Here is a 19671-nt window from a genome sequence, read left to right on the forward strand (position 1 = left end):
TACTAAATGTATATATAGTTAATGTATAAAAGACTTTATTCATTTTAAATTAATCATTCAAATAAATACATTTAATGAGAAAGAACAACTTTACTGATGATGGGATTTCGAATGTATTTTATCCCTGAAGGCGTCACGTAAATGTTTTCATTCCAGCGTTTAAGAGCAGCCACTGGGATAGTCAAACACTATTCTTGTCTGGAAAACAAATCTTGCTAAAACAAAAAATGGATAGTTGTATACTATGCGTTTTATATTTCTATTCGTTTTAACGTAACATTTGTGTCGCAATTCAACTTTTTACGCATGCGTGGTTGTCGTTCAGTGAGGGACTGGCATGATGGCTAATGAAAGTGCTGTGCTGCTGTCTCTGGTGGAGGAATTTGTCTCAGGACTACAGGACAGCAAAGCCAAAGACACAGCAGCAGGTGAATACATTTTAGTTTAGTCTGACTTAACACTTCGTTAATAATTTGTGTTTACGGTACCCTTAAGTGCGTGCAAACATGGCAGCATGCTGTTGAACTAGCTAACTTAGCACCACAGCATCCTGTTTGCTAACATGTTCTCACCACTCTTTTGTTCCCCTCATGCAGACACACACACACACATATATATATATATATATATGTATATAATAATTATACATCAGCCATTTAACCATACTGTCATGGGATAATATGTTTAAAATATGGTTGTTACATAGCGTGGCTAATTGTTAACCGCATTAACTTGCTTGCTAGCAGCCTGTACATAACTGAACTCTATAGCTGCATACCTCTACGTAATTTTTGTGTAACCATCATTGATCATTTGAAAATATGTAAGTGCTATCACGTTGTCCTGTTTTTTTTTTTTAATTCAGGTGTCAAAAATGGAGATTTTACCATTTTGCAGCTTGTGGAAGCTTTGGGGTAAGATGACATTACTTTAAACAGCATAGCAGCATAAACATGAACAATAGTATAGTTGCAGTGTCCTTTTGTAGTCATTATTCTGCACTGGAAGTAGTGCAATTAGTTGTTATACAGTTTGAGATATTCATGTGAACATGAAGCTATTTGAACTTGCCAAATTCATCCTATTGTTGTTGTTTGTGGGTTTATATTTTATTCACTGCACATTTCTTGCCGTAGGCTGAGCCTGACCAGCACTCAGCCTCACACTCGAGCCAGAGGTGTCCAGCTGCTCTCGCAGGTCTTACAGGACTGCTATGCTGACCTCACAGAAAGAGAAGGTGCTCCTCTCCATTCAAAGTCAATGGTACATTCATTCTGTTAGACCAGGGGTGTCCAAAGTTGTCCCATCCCAAAGGACATTTGCACCCTGTAGCTCCCTTTTTTATTGTCTCACAGCTTATTTCATATCCAAAACAAGTATTACATTTGACAATACAGTACACATAAAAGGTCAACTACGTGTATGTCATACTCTTCTGATTTTTGTGCATCCTGTCATAATGAATGTGTTCACAAGATTTGGTACATTTTCAAGTATGGTAAAGGCTTCAAAAAAGGTGGTTTAGTTTCCAGAATAATAATACAGAAGTAGTGAAGAAGACACAAGATGGTTGTTCCTTCGTCACCTATATCGCAAAACTGAGACAGGCTGATTTTTCTTTACATTTATTTCATATCTTGACCCACATTGGATTCATTTCAGCATGTTTAAAGACTTGAAATGTGGACAATATGATAGTGTCTCACCACACTCTACAATTTTGATATATGCAGCCTTCAGTTGCAAAAGTTTGGACACCACTGTTAGACTCTACTTTTGTTTTCCATATAGTATCACTTTGTCAATACACAGTGATGGAACCTAATTGTTTTATCAGTCAACTCGTAAGCTACATACAGTATACACATGCAGTATTATAGTTGGAGTATTCCATTATGGTGTGAGATAAAGCACCCCTGTGTCTCTGTGCTCCCCAGTGGAAGTGCTGATAGCGTTCTATGAGAACCGGCTAAAAGACCATTATGTTACCACGCCGCCTGTCTTACAAGGACTAAAAACACTGGTGAGTGTCAGGATGTCAGAAGTCACACAACTTCCACATTTATATGATTCACCTGCATCTGTCTATACGATTATGCAAAAATACTAGTAAATTCATTAAATATGGGAATTTATACTCCATTTTGAATTTTTATTTTTCTATTTTTTATATTTTTTCCTCCACCCTTTTTTCCAGACAAAGTGCACAACATTACCTCCTGGCTCGGCTGTTTCCATATTGAAGTCTTTGTTTCAGGATGTTCATGTTCAGGTGATTTTTTTTTTTTTCTTAAATTGTACCAGGCAAGTTTGCAAAGTACAATAACACCAAAATATCTGTAATATTTATTTTTGTCTGCAACATGGATCTTAGCTGTCACATGTGGTATTAATTGGCTTAGTATGTTTACAGGCAGTATTTACATTCGACAGCTTTTATTGATTTTTTTCTGTGGTGTACAGTTTATGCCGTATTGACCCGAGTATAAGACAACCCTAAATCTCTTTTTCAAGGCCCATTTTTATTACTATATCTAACTTATTGTGTGGAGATATGGGGTAATAACTGTAAAAGTAATCTTAATTCGCTAAATGTACTGCAAAAAAGATCAGTTAGGATAATCCATAATGCCGCGTATAGGGAACATACACATCCTCTATTTCTAAAATTACAAATATTAAATTTGCTGATCTAGTAAATTTTCAAACAGCTAAAATTATGCATGAAGCAAACAATAACTTCCATCCATCCATTGTCTATGCCGCTTATCCTAATTAGAATCACGGGGGCATGCTGGAGCCTATCCCAGCTGACTTCGGGCGAGAGGCGGGATACACCCCGGACTGGTCGGCAAACAATAACTTGCGACCCAAAAATGTCATGCAATACTTCTCAACAAGAGAGGAAAAATATGATCTCACGGAAAACCAAACTTAAAGCACTTATATGCGAGAACAACGCTAAAAACCCCACAGCCTTTCAGTATGTGGAATGAAATTACGGCAAGGATTGAGTAAGAAACTCAAACAAAGCACCAAAATGAGTGATTTCAAGAAACAATACAAACAGTTGATGTTTGCAAAATACAAGGAAGAAGAGTTTTGAACCACTGTGTAGAAAATGCTCTGTCTAATCACTACAACGCTCATTACTCTTCATTCTTGTGAGTTCATTATCAGTTCAGTTATGTCTACTTAAACTGATTATTACTTATTTATTATTATACAAATTATGTGATTATTATTATAATTATGATTGAGGAAAAACCTTGACAATTACATTACTACATTGTTACATTACCTTATTTTCCATTGTATCATTTGTCCATGTATTAACTGGTAGAGGCTACATTGGAATACAGGAAGTGAAGAAATGTATTGTGTTTGATGTGAAATGGACGAGGGGTAGGATTAAATAAGCTTTGCTTCTTCCGACTCCTTTTGGACATGTGTGATGTATTCCATTGTGACTTATATGTATGTTCAAATAAAATTAAATAATTACCATCAGTGACATAGCAACTGGTAGGTTACAGTAAAAAGAGATATTGAGTTGTCTCTTGTCACATCGTGGTTTGAATTTCGGATGTACTTGTAATGCACAAGAAAATGGATATGCGTGTAAAAATGCATTAATGCCAAGGGCTCATGTTGTTCTTTGTGTATTTTCCCCCAGTCATTGCTACTGGCAGATAGAGCGTGTGTCTACAACATGCTCATCAATGTCATGGAGACTAGAGAGGCTGGTAAGTGTTTTGTGTGTTTGTTGAAGGTTGTGTTAAAAAAAAAAAAAAGACAGAAAAACAAAACTTGCAGATGTATGTCATTTTTCTGTGTCCATAGAACTTAAGAGTTTGGGAGCAGATTTTGTGTTTGGTTTTGTCCAGTCAATGGATGGAGAGAGGGATCCTCGCAACCTTCTTTTAGCCTTTCAGATTGCCAAGAACATCATCCGCAAAGGTTACAACCTAGGTGGGAGTGATGCTAAACAGTCTATTAGTGTTCATTTGTGAAAGTGCTGATATTGACAGGCAAATATGCACCATCATGTTCATTTACTCTGATTCTGATGAGGTTCTGATGCTGCAGGTAAATTCACCGAGGAGATGTTTGAGGTGACATCCTGCTATTTCCCAATTGACTTCAGTCCGGTAAGTTCAGCTGCAGGAAGAAAGCATAAAAGGTTGGCGACACTACAAATTTTTGTATCGATCCGATACCAAGTAAATACAGGGCCAGTATCGCGGATACCTTTTACTATGACATTCAATGATTTTGTGATTTTTGTCTGTAATTTGCTGATCATGATTATAATCAGAATAAAACAGGACAGAGATTTTAGGCAAACAACAAAAGTATTTGTATCAAAAGGAGAGAGTAATTGACTCTCTTATAGAACAATGGTGACAAGACAGGCTGTTCACACCTGAGTTAGGATATTAGTTCAAAACTAATCCAGAGATTTAGAAAAGCCAAATGGCTGGGCTGTGGGACTTCTAGTGTTAAGTTATTAGTAGTGTAAGTTATTGTGATATAATTTATTATTATGTATTATCGTGACAGTGGTTTATTTGGTCTAAAAAATGTACAGAGTGATATTGTTTAGCATCAATTTGTGGGACAATAATCATTTCAACCCCCCCCCCCCCCCCCCCCCCCCCCCCCCCCCCCCCCCCCTCTCGCGCATCGCCCATCTCGTGAGCTGTGTGTTTTGTGACACCCCTAGAATCATCCATAACTTTAACGTATGCCACATTCAGTCTTGTTGCCCGTGCATTTTCAGGATTTACTCGCATTTTAACAGCTTGTCTATCTCATCTCACCTATGTCAGCCACCCAATGACCCACACGGTATCACCAAAGAGGAACTGATCCAGGCATTAAGAGATGTCCTCACCGGGACCCCAAAATTTGCTGAGGTTTGGCTACATTTTGCGTACCTCTCCACTTTGGTACACTTTGCTGCAGTTTTTCGGTTTGTTTTTACTTTTCCAGTTTCTGTTACCCCTCATCATTGAGAAGCTTGACTCGGACGTCCAGAATGCAAAGCTGGACTCACTTCAAACCCTGGTGAGAAATCAGACTTGCTCCCAAGCGCGTAATCATGACAACTGCTCAGAGGATTAGTGAGAAGGATACTCATACCTGTAAGTGTTATGCGTTTAGACTGCTTGTGTGTCACGATATGAACACACGGACTTGGCAGGATTCCTCGATGGACTGTGGACATCACTGCGCAGAGAGGTTTGTTTGAGATAAATATATTTAAAGTCACAAATTAAGGTACAAATGCCACATATTTCCACTCTCGTGTTGTTTTCCCCGCAGGTGTTTCAAACCTCGAGCGAAAAGATTGAGTCAGCGGGCCTCACAGCTCTTACCGCCATCACTTCCTGTCTGTCTCGCTCAGTTCTCAACTCAGACTCTGAAGACGCTCTCAGCACCTTCCTTGATATGGTTCTCAAAGGTGCGCCTTCATCTTTTCATTAACACCATCCCTGAAGGTGTGTATATGTAAGATACGTACTCAGACCAGCCACATTAGTTACACATGCAAATGCTAGTCAGATCCAAGACAGTATGTGTAAAAATGTAGTTTGTAATGCACTGAGAGGTGTTTCTAGTAAATTGGTCTTATTTCGCTGCTGTATGGGAAGGACAGAGAGAATTGGTTTGGGAAATATTTTGCAACCTTTTTTTTTTTTTTTGATTGTAGACTGCAATCATCATTTATGTGAACCCGACCTGAAACTTGTGTGGCCCAGCGCCAAGCTGCTTCAGGCCGCCAGCAGCGCCTCCAACAGGGCGTGTCACATCATTACCGGAGCCGTCATGCCGGCGCTCATCAGTCAGTACAACAGCAGAACTGAGGTAAGATATTGTAAATGATACGTCAGATAATGGTATAGTGAGTGATTATTATTATTTTTTGAGCAGTGTTCCCATAGACGCACGTTATTGGAGGTGATGCAACGCTTTGTTCAGTCTGTAAAAATCAGCCAGTCATCAGAGAATGGTGAGTGCAAATCACCCTCCTAAAGCAGTGATTCCCAACTACTGTGCTATGAGAGATCATCAGGCATCCTAAAGTGTATTCGTCTTTGCCACGCTATTAGAGGAGCGAGTTCTATCGGGCGTCTGTTCGTCGTTGTGCTGTGTGACCTTCTCCGCACTGTCAGAGAGTAACAGCAGTCTGCAGGTCACAGCCGTATCCGTGCTCGCCTCACTTGCGCAACAAACAGGTGAGATTCCCCTAAACTCTTAAACTATTTTCCCAAGCAAGTTTGGTGCTCTTTCTCATGAGACTACACATTCTGCTTTTCAAGGTTTGTTGTCAAACTCTCAAACTGAGCTGGCGGTTGACCACCTGACCCGACTGTTGCTGTCAGATGACGATGACACAGTCAGGTCGGCTCCCGTTTTACCTCCCTTTTTCCTGTTAATTATTCCTACTACGTTGCTTACTGTTGCTTGCTATGTTTTTCCCCCACCAGTCTTGCTGTGGTGGATTGTGCTGGAGGCTTGGCAGAAGTGCAGCCAACAATTTTCATCACCACTATGATTCCAAAACTAAAGAAAGTGATGTTTTCTGGTAAGACAAACAAGATATACTCCTGAACTGACATTGGGTAAAACCACAGACCGACACTCAACTCACAGTGAGCTTGTCACGCAGTGAAATAAACGGGGGTCACTAGATAGAAAGCTAACTACAATTATGGTACAAAAATGGTAGCACAACATGTAACAGGTAAGTAAAAACTATGGGGAATAATAAACAGCAACTACTGTATGTTAACCTTAAACAAGTAATCTTAGCAACTTTTTAGAAAGCAAGCACTGCAAAGTAGCTGGGAGTGATGACTGCTCGCAGCATGCCTTGTGATTCTGGAGTGACTACTTGATGCGGCCCAGCCTCACCCAGACTCTACCTCCGGCAGCCCCACAGGTATTATGAGTTTGAGACCCCTGATCTATGCTGTATCCTCCCTCTCTTATGCTCAGAACCAATGGCGCAAGATGGAGATTCTGTGCAACATTTACATCATGCAGTGCGTCAGCGCTGTTTGTCCATGCTCGCTGCCGTGTCCACCCGGCCGAGTGTTGCTAAGGAAAGCACGCCTGTCCTCTTGGATGTCCTCCGTTCAGCACATTCTGGTAAACTGTCATACGATTTCCTAATACAGTGGAACCTCTAAACCAGGGGTCTTCAGGTCCGTTAATGCAATTTTTGTTTTCATCGAAGGTCCGAACTTCATTTTGCCTTAAACTGCATTAAACAGACCAGCTCATATAAATATGAAATATACCTGTAAATAAAACTTTCAATACAACACAATTATAGGGCCCTATGATTTCCACATTAATAGAATCACGGAATTTGCTAATAAAAATGGAATTGACTGTTTTAATGTGGAAATTGACATTTTTTGACAATGTGAATGAATGTTGTCATCATCAGGAGAAGGAACGTTAATGTGGGGGAGTATTTCCCTGGTGAATGGCTCAATCGTGGCGGAATGTCATTACAAACACTAAACAGCCCCCTCCTGACCTAAACATCTTGAAATGGCAATAAAATCCGGCGAAAGTTGGCGGAACCTCCTCTTACGGAGCATGAATGGAAATTAGCAGGGTTAGCTTAGCTTAGCATGCTAATGTGGTTGTGTGTGTGTGAGACACGGGCTGGATGAGTATATCGACACCGCGTTGTGTTTAACAACTTTATGTAAGGTGCATTTTACGATGCCTGATGACGACGTACAGGTTCTGAGCGGGGAAAAAATATGATATGCACGTTTTACTTTTGCACCCAGCTTGTCTTAGCCGCAAACAGACATTCCCTACACACGCGGAACACAAGAACACACTTCCGTCTTTCAAAATAAGAGCGCCTTTCGCCCCATGTCTAACTGTGTAAACTAAATAAGCGTGTCGTAAAAAAATATCTTAAATATGCAGTTGCATCTGTGACTACATCTTCCTTAATCACAAGCACGGGCATTACAGTTTGTTTAAGATTTTGTAGCAATATCTGTAGACATTGAAAAGAAAAGTTAGCCAAGCTTCACTTACTTCAATTACTGGGCAAAATTGTCTATTGATGTATTGCATCAATAAATGTAAGGATTTTTGCATTTAATTAACGGACATTTTATTCACTAACCCAAAAAGCACACTTGCTATGCTGGTAAAAAATAAGAGTAAAATGTAAAAAAAACGGAATTCTAAAAAAATAAAAACAGAAAAAATGGAATTTGGGAAAAAAATCAAATGGAATTTGGGAAAAAATAAAACAGATTTCATTGGGCCCTACAATTAACTTGGCACCTACATTACATTTAAAATAAAACAGAACCAAACTTCACATAAATAATCAAAGGTTTGACTGTACAAACAATGAAGTGAACACAAGAGGCTTATATTTAAGTTAAATAAAACTGCACTGGCTTCTCATAAAATTAAATAATTTAAAAAAAATAATAATTTAAGTATTTTTAAAAGAAAAGTTGCAACAGTACATCCTCTGTGAAAGTGTCAGATTTTCTGGTTATTGTTGGAGCTGACATTGGGATTTGATTGATTTTGTCACACAATTCCTCTTTCGGTTTACCTTTGAGTAAGGTCTCTGCAACAGAAGCACTCCTTCACAACTCTCCCGTCAGTGAAGGATGCTTTGTTTTGCCCCAATATCCGTACTAGCCTTAGTGAAGATTAATTTGCTTGTTGCTGTGCTGTAAATGAATTTGGTATGACTGCAGATTTTTTTTACTGGGCTCTAAGTTATGTTATTATCCGCGCTGTCACATCAGACTTCGGTGGATACTTTTTAAGCAAGTCATGGTTTTCTCCTTATATCGGGATATATATCGTATAAATATTTATAACGATATTCAACCTAAATTTATCAGGATATGAGTTTTGGTCTATAGATCACAAAGGCACGATGTAAAGAGGAAAGAGCTGAAATATTGATAACCAATAATAACAGAAAGGTTTTTAAATATAAATACATTCACTTAGCCTTTTTACAAAATAAAAAATATGTATAAAAAATATAAAAATGCCCTCCTCAACTGGAAGTCCTCTTCAATTGTCCTTTTGCAGGCAAAGTTGGTTTCTCTTTAGAAGAGGCAGTTTTGACGTGCCACAGCCTCCAGAGAATAGCTGAGCAGGTTGAAGACACCGAAGAGTCGGGCCATTGCTTCCACGAAGATATCATCCCGCAACTGTTGTCACTAGCACTCCAGGCTGCACTTCAGGGTGAGGAAAGCCCACAGTTCTTTCGTGATGATCCCATAGTTATTTATTTTACGTCACAGCGAGATGGTCCCTGTTGAATTTTTACATTGTGTGTTTTTAGGTGAAACATCGTCAGGTCACCACAGCCCTCTGGCAGACGAGGTGGTTCTGTCCACCATTGTCGCTGTCATTAGTACAGCCTGCTCCAGGCTGCAACCTACGTTAGTACAAACACCTTTTCACAAGCAAAAATGCACTCATTGGACACTTCTTTAGGTACACCTGCATATTCCTGTGAATAGCTGCAATAAAAATGTTTGTTTACAAAGATACAAGGGCTATTTCTAATTTTTGCCCCTCATGTGGGACAATTAAGATAACAGAAATATGACATTATTTTCACATTTTTGGGTTTGAAACCTCAACATGAGCCATAAATTTTACTTTTGTCTTTGTTTCCAAATGATAACCTTTCATGTAATTAGACCCTGATTGTAATGTTGTTGTTTTTCTGATGGTACACATACAGTACATCATAACCAGGAGGGTTCTCAGTGGGGTATATTGTGGTTGTCGACAACCATGCATGTGTCTCTTCGCATTAGACTTGGTGTGCCTAATGTAATTGCCTGTGAGTGTATGTTTGCAGTAGGATTTCCTAATAATTGTTAATCATTTTGTCTATGGTTTGTCGTAAAATTTTGTGAAGCAGTTAGGTTGTCGAAACTGTCATGTTTGTTCCCTGTCACACATTTATTGTGACTTCCTATTGTGGTGTCCCGTTATTAGACTGGCGGGCCAGACAGCGACAAGGTTTGTCTCTCTCTTCCTGGATGGTGACGTCTCCTTTTTGCCTGACAACTCCTTCCCTTCACACATCAAGCTGCTTGCAAATGTACGTACTTCCTTTATCCAGCCGTCCATTTTGTATACTGTTTTTCTGAGCTGGAGCCTATTCTAGCTGACTTTGGGCGAGAGGCAGGGGTACACCCTAGACTGGTCACCAGTTAATCGCAGGGCACATACAAACAACCATTCATACTCACATTCACACCGATGGACTATATTGAGGAGGGGGTGTCGAAACCTTTTGAAAGAATGCAGGGGTATTTTGATATTCTTCAGAAGCTGAAACCAATCCAAGATATTCTATTTATTAATTCTATTAAAATATCTAAATGTTTTTGTATAATACAGTAACTGTACAGTCATTTTGTTTGCTGTGTAACATGTTGTTATTGTGTGTTGTTGTCAGCAGCATCACGACGACTCATGGAAGCAGTCTCAGATGGTTTGTCTGCTGATGGGCTGCGTGTGTTCATTACCTCGCACTGTGAGTCTCAGCTCAGCCCTTTTACTGTTATCGTAGACCTGCAAACATGTACGCGTTTTTTGTATTCGTAACGCATTTTGACACTTGAGCACACTTTTACGCCTTTTTGTATGTATTTTGTTGCAGCAATTTGCGCGTAGGTGGAGTGAAAAGCTTTCGGCCCATCGGATTTTCATTGCATCCGCCCCTTTTAGCAAGTGCTTTACGCATTCAGTTCAATTCAGGCCAAGTACACACAAACACGGATATTTTCAAAAACGCACATTTGCCCCGCTTCGGTGGCAAAAAAATCTCCATCCACACAGTGACGTTTTAGAACTATTTCTGCCCACACAAATACGCATTCACATGTGCAAGCCGAAGTAATAGCGACGCTGCATCCATGGACTGTAAAGGCAATTTTAGCCAATCAGAAGCGTCAATGACGTCATTTCTGTAGCAAATTTTTTTAACAAAAAACTGAAAATGTATGAAACGTATGAAAAATGTAGCAGATGTTGATCACCATTATGCTGTGAAGTGTATTTGATTTTATCGGTCAAGACAGAACTCCTTCAGCTGTGATGCTATCATTGCTGAAATAATTCTGTTTGTCTGGCAAATTGTCCTTGTTTAGTAGCCTCCACGATCATAGATATGCAGCACAAAACAGGCATATATAACAGGGAAACTTTCAATGTGCGGAAGAAGCAGCTCAGTCAAACGCAATCACAATGTCCTTGCCATGCGAACATTCTCACACCATTCTTCCAAAATAACAACATGCTTGTCAAAGTTGTCTCACCAGTTAGAGGTCTGGTCGCCATCGTTGGCGGGAGCGTTGTAGCCGTTTTTAGAGAGCAAAACAGCAGCAGCGCCTTCCAAAGTCCATAATGGGGACTTTGTTTGTCAATGTAAAGCGAAGTAGCCGTGTGTTCACTCTTAAGCACACAAAAAGTCATTTCAGTATGCTTAAAATCAGCAATGTAAAATTTGCCATTGCACACATTAAATTATACTCATCTGATGTGGAAATGACAGCACATAATTGTTACGTCTGTCGGCAACAAGCCAAAAGCTCAGTCTTTGCCCTCCACCAAGTTTTCCAAAATCTTCACCCTGGCCGGAGTTTTCCAAAAACTCTGTTTTTAAGGACGACAACCTACATTTGTGTGTGCATGATAGGCCAAAACACATAGAAAAATGTGCGTTTAAAAAAAAATAAAAATAAAAAATCCATGTTTCTGTGGACACAGCCTCAGTCAGTCGGTGCATCAAAGCAAGCCTGAAAACCGACGGCATGCTTTGGCCGCAAACAGCATTGAAAAAAGTCAATTGATTTGCATTGACAGATTTTGAAGTTTAATTGAAAAACTTTGTATTTAGGTGACAGTGCCCCAGATGGAGCGCCTGCTATCAGAGCTGGAGGACATGAGCTGTACCTGCAGCCACACGCTGTCTTACACCTCTGCTGCCAAGTGCTTTGCTGGCCTGGTCAACAAGATCCCTCAGGGTTAGTTTGTTTATTTTATGTCTGTAAGCAAAATACACTGAAAGTGAAAATTATGAGGTGTGTTGTCCTCTTTAGGTGACTCTCTAGACCGCCTACTTGACAAGACAATGGCCAGAGTCTTCAGTGAGTTGAACTCTGTAGCTTCACGTGTGCGCACACAGGCGTTCACGCTCATGGTCTGGGTAAGGCACTTCATTTTAATTTCCTCCATATTTGATTCAGTATCACTTTCCAACTGAACATCTCAGTAAAGCTGCTTGGGTGTCCAGGTTGGCAAGGCTCTTCTTCTCCGCTACCACCCCGCATGCACGGCACTGACAGACAAGGTAGATATGCTTTTACCAGTGTAAACACACAATTATTTGAGCTTGTAGGAGTCATAGCTGATTTATTTTCCCATTTACTTCAGCTCTTCTCACTGCTCGACGATGCCGATCTCGGCCCTGTCGCGGCAGACGGGTTCTCCCTGCTGATGAGCGACACGGCGGACGTTCTTACTCGTAGTTGCCATGCGGATGTGCGCATCATGTATCGCCAGCGTTTCTTCAGTGAGAACTCGTCCAAATTGGTCCAGGGTTTCAACGTGGCTCCTGAAGGTACGGCTATTACGTTTGAATTGTAGAGAATCCCATTGGTTTGCGCTAGTAGGCATACACCATCTTTTATCCCACTGGGTCTCAAACGGGGTACTACATTGATGTGCGGTGAGGCAGGTTTGCACACGTACTCCCTTCAGGTCCCGCAAAGTACTGTCTGCTACACCTTATAACTTTTCTCTGCAGTTTATTGACCAATCAGCAAGAATAATGATGTCACATCATTGCCCATCATCTCACAATCCTTATGTGCGACATGAACACACACGTCTTTCTCTTTTTTGTGCGTTCTAAAGATCTAAAAACAGATAAAGAGACAGCTCATTACTGCATGTAATGCCGCTTCCAAAGGCCGCTACTAAAACACCTCCGAGGTTTTATGGTTTTATATCCATACTGTAACCATGTAGTAATAGGTACATTCATGACATAACATGCAATACTTGGTGTTTTGCTGTATTTTGGCCCTTTTTTAAGCAGATTTTTTCAGGAAGCTTTATAGGCGGAATGCGTTTCCCTTTACATGCATTCTTAGCTGCGTCTTTTGGGCTGTTTTTATATCTTTAGAACGCACAAAAAAGAGAGACGTGTCTCACATAAGGATTGTGGCAAAATTCCAAAAAAGGTTTTCCTTTAAGACATTACACAGGCTGAAGTGTGTGTGTGTGTGTGTGTGTGTGTGTGAGTGAGATAACAAGGCCCTGTCCCTCAGGAGCCTTTGCTGCCATCTCATTGAGCACTGTGTGTGTGCGCCTGCTCACTTCCGCGGGTTGAAAAAACATTTGCGTCCACACTGTCCCAGATTAGTAAATAGTTACATCTAGACTGAAACGGATCACTGAGTGAAAGTGATGTAATACACAAGGCACACCTACATGTGGCGCTGTGAACAGGCACCCATACAAGACCACGTGACACACCCAACTACAGAAGAAGAAAGAACGCATGCGCATAAGTCCATCTTTAGCTTTCCAAGGCTCGTCTAGACTTACGACAAAGTGGAGTTACTTCTGCGTCATTTTGGGCGTATGAGAAGAAAATACCAGGAGAATATTGACTGCGGTGAGTCATGACACTCGAAATATTCAGATATTATGTTGGCTTGTCGTCAAACGTGAGCGACAGTAACGTGACCGGGACGGGTCAGCGACGCCATCGTTTTCAAAAATCAGCAAATTGCGAGTCTATACGGACACGATGAGCTGGCGTTTTCAGATTTTCCCACTCTGTAAACCGTTTCCAAAAAATACCGTTCCAGGGCACCCAGAATGCCGTTCTGCCTCTGCTGCAACGATAAAATCTTTATATGCTGTTTTGACCTGAAAACATTTGCATGTGGATAGCCTCTAAATCTCTCTGCCAACATTTTTATTGGCAACATGCTGACAAACAGAACCAGGCATGCGCCACGCAACCCGTTTTGTGAGGGATTGTGCCATCAGGGGTAAGGTGAGGCTTGCTGCTGCCGCACCTCTTGATTTGTGTTGTGTATTTGGCCGGGAATGCACATATTCAGTGCGATTTTTACTGAAGAAAATGTAAAAAAAATGATTGGAATCAGTCAGAGAATACATTTATAACACAGATAAATGGACACATTTAAATATGCCTCCCCTGACTGCAGTGGGGTACTAGTATCTCTGGGTTGAAGACACTCCAAGGGGTACTTGAGATTAGACCTGAAAAATGGAAAAACAAGCAGTGGACAAAAACTAATAATACACTTTGTCGTATAACTTGTTAGCATATCTACATCGGTTGGTTTACAACATATAAAATATCAAAGTGGCCCCCGTATCTTTTCATTTTACTGTAGTTTGGAGGTACTTGGCTGAAAAAAATATTCCCACGGGGGGGGGTAGAATATTTGATCCAATCCAATTTTCACGTGTTTGACCAGCAAAATAGATATGAATGGCTTAAAATGTCCACATTGGCCTTCAGAAGCATGTAGATAAAAGAGATGCAGTGGTGCTGATGGCATTGCTTTAAAATGGAATGAATTTGAGCTGCAAATGACAGTAAAGATACTGTAGAGCAGGGGTGTCAAACTTGTGCCATGGAGGTCCGAGACACTGCAGGATTTTCTTTCCAGCCGGTCACTAAAGCAGGTGATTTTAATGATCAACACCTTCAGTTTGAGGGAAGGAGCTCATCAATTAAATCACTTGCTGAAGAAACTGGTTGGAGAGAAAACCTGCAGCGTCTCGGCCATCCAGGACACGAGTTTGACACGTGCTGTAGAGCTTCTCATTTTTATTTTTATTGAAATGTCTTTATTTCCCACATTTACTATGTACGTGAAGTTTATTGCTTTGGTTTACCTCTGATTGATTGGATAGTTGTCCTATACAGCTGGAATTCCAGAAGATTAACTGCTAATTTCAAAAGTTAATTGAAACCTTTCTTTTTTTGGGCTTACATGAGGTGACATTTTTTTTTCTCCTCCAGAAAAGAAACCCAACTACTTGAAGGCTCTGTCCCACATCGTCAACAAACTACCCAAACAGGTTCAAGTTACTGAACTACCCGCGGTGGGTCAAGACAAAAACCCTTCATGGTTAAATCCTGCTATAATTCCTGATTCACAGTGACTATAAAGTATTTTGTCTGTGTCCAGCTACTGTCATTGCTGCTGGAGGCATTGACATGTCCTGACCAGGGCGTCCAGCTGTCCACCCTGTCCTGTCTGGAGCCAGTCCTTGCTGACCCACCACCAGCGCTCATCCAACAGCTGGAAGCGTTATTCAACAGGCTGCTGGCACTCACGTCCAGTCCTGCTATGGTTAGTGAGATAAACATAAACAAACATAGACGAGAACTGGAAAACATCTCATCACAAGAATATCAATCAAATACTGATACGACCCTAGGTATGCATATTTGGATGGATCCGCCCACCCCTTCTGTTTACCTTGAAGTGTTTCCACATTGAACATGGTTTATGTTGTCTTGCAGAGCGTGAGGATCACCTCCCTGCGGTGCATCCATGCCCTTTCCTGCTTCCCTGAGCATGAAGTAAGTCCAAGATAGTGTGCAGATCTTATGGCAGGAAAAGGGTTAGTTGAAATGCGTAATGTTTAAAGAGGAGCAGTAGTCCAAAACCATCTGTAGCTGTGAATAAGTCAGCTTCTTTGTATAACTGAGGCAGTGGTCGGTGTTCCACATCTTCTATAGTGTGAATCGGGATGTCACAGTTAACGTGATAACGAGTTAACCTAAATTCCCTTTTTCGGCAATATTTTTTTTGATGTGCGCACGTCCTGTTTGACTCTCGGCTCGCACCGTAGTTTGAGAAAAGGCAGCGGTTGGATCTTCTGTCGCTGTCAAGTTGAGTGGTCACCAGAGTACATCCAGTCTCAAATGCCACTTGCTGGACTCGGCTGGGGAAACTGAAGAAGCTAAAGACGGTGCTGGAGCACCGCAGGTATTTTGTTATTGGCATTTAAAATGGGTGTTTGTTGTTTTGTTTTGTTTTTTTTTTAGATATGCGCCATCTCTCGGCTGCAAGCTAAAATTTGGGTTACGAGCTGCTAGTTATCGGCAGGCATAGCTGAAGCAGCTATTTGGATGGCTTTTGTCACCTTAGGGCAGTGGCTTTACCATGAAAAGAGCTAGGGCGGTGGTCCCAAACCTTTTTTGACCCACGGACCGGCTTGTGTTCCCACAAATCTCCCGCGGACCGGGGGGGTCGTACATTGTAGCGATCTAATTTATCTTATTTATTATGTATTGTGTAAAACTAAGACATGAATAACATCAAATTAAAAGCACACTTCTTATATGGTTTGGTGTGTCATGTGGTTCTGCCCGCGTGTTTGTTCACAGCGCCACACGTAGGTGTGCCTTGTGTATTACATCGTTTTTACTCGACGATCCATTCCTGTCTGGATGCAACTATTTACGAATCCGGCACAGAATTGACGTGACTTTTTTTTTTTTTTTTTTTTTCCAACGCGCCCAAAAAAAAATCTCAGGAACGTTCCCGTGTGGACAGGGGCCCTTCGTATGTGGGGACAAAGTCGGAAGCGAGCAAGCACACACACAGCGCTCAATGAGATGGCAGCAAAGGCCCCTGGGGGAATGTATTACGTAGTTATTTATTAGCGTTTGCGCTTGAACCGTTTTTGTCAAATAGGACAGAATAAAACGTGCATGTTGCAAGACCCACGGTGTCTTACTTTAACGCTGTTGAAGGCGCCAGACCAATAAAAGTGTGACAATGTGTGTGTAAAAGAGTGTTTGGAAGTGAAGTATGAGCTTTACAGCATATGGACGCAGTCCTAGTTCTGTAAACTGACTGTTAATATTTATTATTCTAACCCCCCTGTTTTCATTCCACTTGGTTGGTGGGTGTTTTTGCAAACTTTTATTGGTCATGTTAGTCACTATTATATTCTGAGATTATTTGCTTGAAGAGAATGATATTTGAGTGATGGACACTTTATCTTACTAATGTCTACTTGTACGTTGTTTGTTTTTATACATTGAGGTCGATTTTGTGTTGAGCTGAAAAAACAGAATGTTTAATAAACCAAAAAGTGTGGAAAGAAAACATTATGTAGTCTCATGATGATGGGTGTATTAAAAACTTGACATTTCAAAGATACACAGATAAAAACTTGCCATTAATTGGGATTAATTACGAGTTAACAAACAAAATGTGATTAATCGTGATCAAATATTTGAATCAGACATTCATTCGAGATTTACTGTGTTGCCCATAGCTGGACTTTTTGGATGCTGCAAGCACATCAAAGTCTTCACCGTGGGTTTTCACTTATAGGTGCTGCCATTTAGAACCCGAGTGCTGCAGGCCTTAGCCAAACCTCTGGACGACAAGAAGAGACTGGTGAGAAAGGAGGCGGTCCTGGCGCGAGCAGAGTGGTAAGATTCAAATTGTCAGTTAGAACCCTTGCCTGAGTTCCTGTGTGTATACGACTCACTCAAGAGGGCGTACCGTCCACCTTCGCCAGCTCCTCCAATTTCGGGTCAACATTTGCAATAAAAGTGACGAATGTCGCTTATTGATTAGTTCCAGCTACAATAACACTCCCCATCTCTCTTTACCATTGTATGCTCGCGACGAAGGAAGCTAACAAGCTAAATGGGTAACGAGGGTTGTGGATGCTCACGGTGTTGAAAGTCACGTCACGCACTTAATCCCGATGAAGAGCTAGAAAAGCACGGGTGCAGCCAGCGCCTCATTGTACAAATAAAATGAATATAAAACGGGAAAAGTAGAGCAAAAAGGCACAATTTAAAGATAAGTCTTCAAGGTTGGCAGGTCTGGCTTAGTCAAACCAGATTTAACGCAAAGTCATTTGAATGTGTAGCACTGTGTGCGTGTACATGCACACTCCTGACAGAAGCCACACCCAATGCATGCACTCGTTATTTCTAACATCCTGCCCACTACGAAAGATCTATTGGGCCCCCACTGCTGTTAAATCTTTATTGTTGTACAATTGCTGGATTTCCTGTGACGTCATGTGGTTGTTGATGGGGATGCCATACGACTCCATGTCAAAACATCCCAACTATCCCTTTAACACGTGTATGATCATGCATTTTCTTCTTTATAGGTTTCTACTTGGAAGCCCAGGAGGAAGATGATTTTTTTTTTTTACTGTTTTTAAATATATATTAAAAATAAATCAACCTTCCACTTGCCAAGAGTAAAGAGGACCCCGCTGAAGTGGATGCAGCTCCTTGCTTCATTCCCTCCATGTTCTTATTGTCCTTCTATTGAAAATGTCATTTTGACTGCTTATGTCTTCATAAATGTGCAAACAAGACTGGACAGCCTGGAGGAGCATCCATCAAAGATTTATGTTCCACACTGAAGAATGTATTTGAGTGTATTTACACAACAAAGTCTAGCGTTTGTGTCAAATTACCGGAGCCTTAAAGATGTTTTTTTTTGTTTTGTTTTGTTTTTTGGAAGCTAATTTAGCATAGTGTATGCCCCAAAGCACAGCAAGTATATAATGTAACAATAATACATAAATCCAGTATGATACACACAGTATTGCACTTTGCGAGTGGTCACGCAAACATTCAGCAGAAGGTAGTAAAGTAATTTAAATTGCCTCACTTAAAATAATTAAAACTTGTTTGTAATTATATGTAAAGCATTCTGTGTCATGTTGAATTATGCAAAGAAATGCAGAAAAAGGTAATATCAAAGATTTGTTTTTAATAAAGAGAACAGTGATTTAACAGAGCCCAGCTCTTACGTTGTTGGGCTTGATATCACTCCGTTACACGACTACATCTTGCAAGAATTGAAATGTATTTGGCACCAGGACTCATATTCATATTCATATACGTACATCATTATCACTATGAGCAGACACACCCACCTACACCTCAAATCAAAAATCTCACTAAGACATGACTATTTCATGACTTAAGAACAACAACAAAAAAAAGGTTCACTAAAGTGCCACGTGCGCAAATGTCAGTAGAAGGGTGACATTTCTCAATTAGAAAACTTACACAATGTCTGAACTAGGATTTAAAAATATAAGCCATGTTTGTCTCTGAACCATTGGGATGACTTAGGCACAAAAGGTGGTGAAAGTCTTTCAGGGCATGAATGTGATAATGCAACCCACTGTAGTAGCACAGGGGTGTCCAGAGTGCGGCCCAGGGGCCATCTGCAGCTTGTAGCTGTGTTTTCTTTTTTTTTGGCCCATGGCACATTCTAAAAATTCTGCAAAAATGGAAAAATCAGCAGTAATTTTACAAGAATAAAGTCAAAATATTAAGAGAAAAAAGTTGTAATGTAATGAGAAAGGTTCATAATTTTACAACTGTAACATTGTAGGAGGAAAAATAGCCTCGTTTTAGTAGCATAAAGTTTAAATATTAAAGAAAAAAGACTAAGTCACAATATTGTGCAAAACTAACAGCAGAAATTAGGTTGCAGAAAAAGTCATAAGAGAATAAAATAATTACAAGAAAATTTACAAGAAGGAATTTAAATAGTTGGGGTGGGAGGG

At 40.5% G+C, this 19671-nt stretch overlaps 1 protein-coding gene across 4 annotated transcripts; it reads left to right on the forward strand.

The window, feature by feature from the left end:
• Window positions 1–172: 172 nt before the first annotated feature.
• On the forward strand, window positions 173–18462 carry mms19 (MMS19 homolog, cytosolic iron-sulfur assembly component). Of its 4 annotated transcripts, none has more exons than XM_054767231.1 (31): window positions 173–428; window positions 866–914; window positions 1137–1237; window positions 1938–2023; window positions 2198–2272; window positions 3677–3746; window positions 3844–3972; window positions 4090–4151; window positions 4833–4919; window positions 4996–5070; window positions 5167–5244; window positions 5329–5467; window positions 5717–5871; window positions 5938–6016; window positions 6117–6242; window positions 6327–6408; window positions 6495–6592; window positions 7006–7158; window positions 9109–9264; window positions 9365–9464; window positions 10033–10138; window positions 10499–10576; window positions 11942–12068; window positions 12144–12250; window positions 12338–12394; window positions 12478–12664; window positions 15116–15198; window positions 15285–15449; window positions 15623–15682; window positions 17451–17551; window positions 18250–18462. In XM_054767231.1, exons 1-31 carry the CDS (start codon window positions 338–340, stop codon window positions 18278–18280), a joined length of 3093 nt encoding a protein of 1030 aa, XP_054623206.1. In that variant the 5' UTR covers window positions 173–337; the 3' UTR covers window positions 18281–18462. The 4 variants fall into 4 exon arrangements, with proteins under 4 accessions (XP_054623206.1, XP_054623207.1, XP_054623208.1 ...); XM_054767232.1 differs by having other exon boundaries at window positions 10502–10576; XM_054767233.1 differs by lacking the exon at window positions 2198–2272.
• Window positions 18463–19671: the final 1209 nt, after the last annotated feature.

Source organism: Dunckerocampus dactyliophorus, chromosome 2, assembly GCF_027744805.1.
Source record: "Dunckerocampus dactyliophorus isolate RoL2022-P2 chromosome 2, RoL_Ddac_1.1, whole genome shotgun sequence".
NCBI classification, from domain to species: domain Eukaryota; kingdom Metazoa; phylum Chordata; class Actinopteri; order Syngnathiformes; family Syngnathidae; genus Dunckerocampus; species Dunckerocampus dactyliophorus.